This window comes from Myotis davidii, unplaced genomic scaffold (assembly GCF_000327345.1).
Source record: "Myotis davidii unplaced genomic scaffold, ASM32734v1 scaffold65, whole genome shotgun sequence".
In the NCBI taxonomy this organism is placed as follows: domain Eukaryota; kingdom Metazoa; phylum Chordata; class Mammalia; order Chiroptera; family Vespertilionidae; genus Myotis; species Myotis davidii.
In genome coordinates this window covers 564799-571456 of record NW_006297833.1, presented here as the reverse complement: position 1 = coordinate 571456, position 6658 = coordinate 564799, and the positions used below count along the sequence as shown (strand labels likewise).

Below are 6658 nucleotides of genomic sequence, written 5' to 3'. Positions count from 1 at the left end.
TGTTTATCCATAAGAGCTGCTGTTAAATGGCTCGGGAAGGCCGGCGCTCGGCTAATGGCTCTGTGACGCTCTGGGCCAGTGGGAGGTGAAAGGGGCGCAGGCGTCAGCGGGGATGCGGAGCGGAAACGCATTCACCTGTAATGGACCTGGCGGTTTTATGATATCAGGAGCTACACGCACAGGAGACATTAAGACGGGACCTTGCTTAGCGGAGGGCTCTAGGGCTGAGGTTTTTCTGTATAAATGTAGGTTATACTAGTAATTAGCCAACCCAGTATAGTCAGCTTTGTCCCACCTGAGACTAACACTAAATGGCTGTTTGATCTTGGCTGCCTGGGTCACTTCTCCAGGTAGCCGGCAGCAAGACATGCCGTGTGCGGGGAGAACGTGCCCCTTCAGCACCCGGCGGCCGGCGCGTTGCCCTCCTGCGCGGTGAGTGGGTTTGCTTTCTGCTGAGCGCCTCTTCTCTTTCCGCAGGACCGAGCAAAACCAGTAAATGGGAGCAAATGAAGCAAAGAAATGGAGACCAATTTACAGAAACGTGCAATTAGCGAGAAGTGCAAAGTAAACACTCTGGGTCGAGGGTGGCGGCCGAGGCGGACAGCCAGACTACAGTGTCAGTGTAAGGCACACCTTAACTGTTGTAGTGATGTCCCGAGCGGAGCTCGCCGCCGCCGGCTCATAACCGCGTCGCCAAGTCGACCCACCGTGATTTGGCAGATTATCTCCGAGGGTCAACACGCCGCGGCCGGGCAACCCCCGCCGGCCCTGCGCTCAGATCGAAGTAGCCACTCGCGGCTCGGTGACTGGTGATAGCGGCGGGTTCTCCTCGTTCTCTGACTCCAGGAACAATGAACTCTTTGACTCGGGGGCCTGCGCAGGTCCCACAGCTTTTCAACCCCTGCCCCCACACCCCCCAGCAGGTGGTCCTTTTCCCTAAAGAAATCCCTGAACTCCCCACCCCCCATCCCGGGCGTCCTGGTAGCTACGCGAATTCCCAGACGCGCGCCGTCCACTCGATACAGAGCACACGCCAGTTCTGAGATGACACCAGCATCTAAAAGGTCTCTGCAGAGAAGTCAAATCCCACTTTGGTTTTTGCTTAGTGCACTCAGTCCGTGTGCATTTAAAACAAATAGTCTACCCTGGCCGGCGCGCTCGCTCGGTTGATTGGAGCGTCCTCCTGTAACCAAACGGGTTGCGGTTCCATTCCCGTCGGGGCACCGCAGGAGCCAGAAAATCTCTCTCTCTCTCTCTCTCCTTCCTCTCTTGACAATCAGTTTTTAAAAAAACTGTAAAACACAAATATTTTTCACAGGAAAAGTATATTAAAATATACTTGTTAAAGGGCTCGGTTAGTTAGTACTTGAGGAAGGTCACATTGCAGTGGTTTTTCTCTGCTGGCTCCTTGTGCTTCACGCTCCCTCTTGCCTAGGCTTCTCTGCAAAGGTGTCTAGTTTTTCTAAAACCCCACCCTGCGGTTCCAGGAATGTGTTCATTTCGGCAGGACCCAGTCTGAGGCCGCCCAGGACCCACCCTCAGGGCAAAATGATCAGAGGCGGCGGTCAGCAGGGGGTGGGTGCCACGAGAGCGGGAGAGAGGCAGTCCGCACCTTCCACCTTCGGGCTGGAAAAAGGCGTCTCTATTTAAGTCAGGACCCCCGAGTGCCCAGAAGCTACCCAACCTGTGGAAGCGAAAAGCTGTTGTTGTCATAAAAACGCTTTTATTTCTTTTGTAAACACTGCCCACATCTCCTGATGCTGTCTCCAGCTGACGGACTCCGCGGCCTGGCCCGGATCATCCGGGTCCGTGGAGAGCCCTCAAGGGTCTGGAAACTCCGGGCCAACACCCTGCTCCCGCCTCCCAGCCACAAGAGGGGACGCTACTTCTTGCCCCTGCCACGTTAAGAAACCATTCTGAGTTGACCAAATGAGCCCCAATTCATCTAAATCAAAATTAACAATGCCTAATGATTTTCTAAATTAAAAAGCCACCGTGAATGCTTCAGAAGTTAGTTTATTCTTCAGAAGTTCCATAGCACAGCCACAGATAAAAACATACAACGAATGCTGGGTCTGTGTGTGCTGGCTCCTGGAACCCTTGGTGGCTGCGTGCAAAATGCGTAGACAAAATAGAACGAGCTGCGTCCGACCTTTAGAGCTGGGATCTGTAAACTTTTTTGACCATATTCCCTAACAAGTTTAAGTGTACAACCTCACCATGTAGAAATATATTTACTAATATATTATGTGCATTATCAAACATACAAGGAAAAGAGATCGTTTAAAATCTGAAGGAACTGCTTCTATCACTGAAGAGACTTCTAAGATTTTCATGCGCGCCCCACTTTGGAGAGAGCTGCCAATTGCGCTGCAGGTGTGTGCAGTAGACGCAGCTGAGGGAGAAAATCGAAACGACGGCGGTGCTCGCGGGGACCTGGGCCTCGCTTCTTAAGGCAGTCAGACCGGCCAATAATGGCCCCAGGCCGAGCCACGTGGGCCACAGCGGAGCCTATGGCGGGGCAGCCGGCCAGCGAGTCCCCGCCAGCAGCGGGTTCTCTCTGAGAGCAGAGCGAAGCTGTCAAAAAGAGTAGGGGTGGCGCCGGGAGTGGGAGAGCTGCACAGCTCCGAGTCCCCGGCTCCAGGTCCCCACTCTGGGTCCCCAAGCCCGGGTGGCAGCCATGAACGGCGAAGAGCAATACTACGCGGCCACGCACCTTTACAAGGACACATGCGCGTTCCAGCGGGGCCCGGCGCCCGAGTTCAGCGCCAGCCCCCCGGCGTGCCTGTACATGGGCCGCCAGCCCCCGCCGCCACCGCCTCCGTTCCCCAGCACCCTGGGCGCGCTGGAGCAGGGCAGCCCGCCAGACATCTCCCCGTACGAGGTGCCCGCCCTCGCGGAGGACCCCACGGTGGCACACCTCCACCACCATCTCCCTGCTCAGCTCGCGCTCCCCCACCCGCCCTCCGGGCCTTTCCCGGATACAGCCGTGCCAGGCGCCCTGGAGGAGCCCAGCCGCGTCCAGCTGCCTTTCCCATGGATGAAGTCTACCAAGGCTCACGCGTGGAAAGGCCAGTGGGCAGGTAAGCCTGGACCCGGCCCCTCTGTCCTCACCCTCTCTCGCCCGGCTGCCCCTACCTCTGATCACTCCGCAGGACCCCTCCGAGCTCCTGTTCCGGCCCCTACGGATAAGCCGGGGTCGGAGTAAAGTACACAGGGAGCAACGAGGCCAGACCGCAGGGACGCGCTTCTCTGGTCCAATTTGGAGAGTCTTTGCTTCTAAGCTCTCCTACTGGGAGCTTAAATCCCTTCCCCCTCTGTACACTGAACCCCGGGAGCCCCGTGCGCCCAGGGCCGCTCCCAGAGAGCCTACCCCTGGCCGAACGCAAGGCTTCGGATCCTCGGATCCCCCTCCGGCGGGGATCCGCCCGCCCCGGGCTCCCGGGAGTTCGCGTGCAGGAAGCCGAGCCGGGTTGGGGTACCTCTGAGCCGCGGGAGCGCGCCTTCGGGTCTCGGGCCGCTCGCGCCCTGAGCCTGTGGGCCTCACCGCAGCGCGGCGGCAGCCTCGGGCGCCCAGGAGAGGCAGGGAAGCAGCGATGTCCGGAGGCCGGCCTTGCGGGGAGGCTGCAGGCAGGAGTCGGGGCCAGGTGGGGGCCGAGGACGCCGCTCACCTAGGAGCCAGGCAGCTGGGCCAGGCGCCTGCGATGCTAAGTTCACTTTTGACCAAACAGAAGCTTGTGAAGGGGTCTCCCCGCGCTGCTTCCCGGAGGTCCGTTTGCGGAAGGAGATGCTGTTTCCGCACAGCCAGGCCAGGCACGGGGAGCCCTGGGAGCAGGGCCCGGGCCGCGGCGGTAGCAGGTCTCCCTGGAGCCGGAGGCTAAGAGCGAGCAGCCAGGCTCCTTCCCCGCCCCGACCTGCCGAGATTTCCGGCGCGGCCTGTGCCGCCCCCGCCACACAATGTTATCGTGTCGCAGCCACTTCTGGTCACACCTGCACTGCAAATAGTTGGCTTTTCTTTCCTCCCAACTCACGAGAGTAGGGGGAGAGACTCAGCTGGCGCCCCTCCCCCATCCCGGAGTCTGGCCGTCCCCTGCCTGACCCTGACCCTGGCCCGCCAAGCAGGGCTTTGGGGGGTCCGGGCTCGCCCGGGGTCCTCGGGGCTCGCCTCTCCTAGTTCACTTTTTCTGAAAGCTGAGTGTGAGGCCGGGGCGGACAGGGCCCCCACTCAGCCGCAGCCTTCCCACCTCCGGCGAAACCGCCGCTTCTGCACACTCTTCCCCTGCGGCCCGGCCAGGGGCCGGAGTCTCCGGGAGGCTGGAGGACCGCGTCCTTCTATGGGAGGAGAGGGCGGGGGCAGGGATGGGGGGGGCTCTCAGCCAGTAGTCCCCTCGGTAGCTGCGCTCCCTCCAGGGCTCCATTCCCGAAGGGCGCAGGGAACACAGTTTCTGGCCTTCCCCGCGCTCCCGGCGGCTTCCTCCGGAAAGGGCGAGGGAGGCCCTGAGGTGGGCCACATCCCTCCCCTCCTCCCGCAGGAGTGTCCCCCTCGCTCTGGTGCAGCTTGGGCTCCAGGGGCCCAAGAAGCCAGAAAGTAAAACCCGAAGGAAAATCGGCAGCCTTGTCGGGGCAGCGAGGGACCGGGAAGCTGGCATCCCCAGGCTGGAGCTTCGGGGCTGGCGGGGCCGGCCTTCGCCCTCTGGCCCTCTGCAGGCTCAGCCTCCTGGGAAGGGGCCCGACCCCTCTTTCCTGGAAGCTGCCTGGGGAGGGGGTCCTTCCAGGGGAAACTTTCAAAGGAGCCAAACTTCCAGGGTCTGTGAACCCGCCTCCCACTCCCTGTTGGGTTCCACGCGTGGGGAAGGCAGGATGACCGGAGGGCTTTTGTTCGGAACACAGATATGAATACTAACAACAGGAACTTCCGAAAAACTTGACCTAAAAAGTGAACTGTCTCAGCCTCACGGGCCAGCTCTCCTGTTGCCGTTTCCCAATAACAGCACAACCGCCTCCACCTCCACCTCCATCTCCAGCCAACTCTCCCAGCGTCTGTCTGTCTTCTAGCAGAAGGGGGAAACGCCTCTAGCAGAAGGGGGCCTGGAGGGTGTGGGTGGAATGTAAGACCCCGAGGGCCTTTTTAATGCTTTAAATGTTCCTCCAACGCTCCCTCCCAGGCCAAGGAAGGCTTGGGAGTGCAAGACCCAGAGATGCCCTGAGGCAAGCAAGCGTCCTTCGCTGACTCAGGCCGAGCCTCCGCCCTGGCTGCTGAGAGCCAACGCTTAGCCCCGGGAACTGGCAGGTTCCATGGTGTCATTAACCCTCCTCCACAGACACGCACACCAGCTTTTCAGCTCCCTAAGGCCTAGCCAACAGTCACAGAAGAAACGTCTCATACTCTGCCCCAAGGACAGACTTAGGCCTCTTCCCAGCGTTTCGGTGGAACTTGGCCCAACAGAGTCCACAGCCCCGTGTGCAGGCAGGATCTCGAATAGAAAGGAAAAGCCCAGGACCTCCAGGAGCGCAGCGGCAAACACCAGTTGTGAGCTAATCCACAGGGTCAGGCCAGACTGCTGCTTCTCACCCGGCTTAGAACTGGGAGCCCTTGACACCACCCCATCCCCTCCAGTCTCAAGCGGGATTCAGTGCAGGCCTCTGAGCCGCCCCTCAACCAGGATTTGGGGTCCAGACCTAGGCAAAGGCTGATAGTGACCTTCTTCGAAGCCCAAAATAGTTTCCCTTCTTTTCCAGGACAGGGGCCCTGCCGAAGTTAAAATGAGGACAATTACAGAAAATTTCCTGGCCCTCTCTATACAGAGAACTATGGTCAGATATAACAATATATGGATATATGGATATTGTTATATTAACTCAAGGTTGTTCAGATTTTTATTAGCCAAAGGTTTTTCAAACTGAGGGCTGCACCTCTTAGTGGGTAATGAAATCAATGTACTGGGTCGAGACCTTTCTTTGAAAAAAATGAAATAGTAACCAACAGGAAAAATTAGATAGCATCGTATGTGGTAAAAGTTGGTTTTATGTCCTGAAAGTGTTTGTGTCAGTTATATATCTGTATGAACTAGGTAGTGGTCTGAAATGTATTTTTCTTGTGGGTCATTGGCAGAAAGTTTTTTTTTTAGTTCTGTATTACAGTCATTTTATTGCCTTTGTAGGATCAAATTGGTTTAGAAACCTATTATGTACATTTTAATCAGCATCAATACACAAGTTAAGGGAACCCGTTCAAGAACCACGTGTTGAGAGAGCCCACCGCAGTGTCAGGGAGAGAAAAACATTGGTGTGAGAGAGACACATCGATTGGTTCACACACACACACACACACACACACACACACACGCCCGCCCCGCAGGAGGCAGCCGGGATGGGGAAGCACACTCTCATGTCCTGTGTCCCGCAGGCAGTGCCTACTCCGCAGAACCCGAGGAGAACAAGCGGACGCGCACGGCCTACACTCGCGCGCAGCTGCTGGAGCTGGAGAAGGAGTTCCTGTTCAACAAGTACATCTCCCGGCCGCGCAGGGTAGAGCTGGCCGTCATGCTGAACTTGACCGAGAGACACATCAAGATCTGGTTCCAGAATCGCCGCATGAAGTGGAAAAAGGAGGAGGACAAGAAGCGCGGCTGCGGGACAGCCGCCGGGAGTGGCGGGG

At 58.0% G+C, this 6658-nt stretch overlaps 1 protein-coding gene across 1 annotated transcript in view; it reads left to right on the top strand.

Annotated features, from left to right (window-relative positions):
* Positions 1–2666: 2666 nt before the first annotated feature.
* The window catches only part of PDX1 (pancreatic and duodenal homeobox 1), an 11520-nt gene continuing 7528 nt past the window's right edge, over positions 2667–6658 (top strand). The window contains exons 1-2 of the mRNA XM_015570442.1: positions 2667–3083; positions 6407–6652. Coding sequence (XP_015425928.1) covers positions 2681–3083; positions 6407–6652 — 649 coding nt within the window. The 5' untranslated portion in view covers positions 2667–2680. The remainder of the gene's footprint in view (positions 3084–6406; positions 6653–6658) is intronic.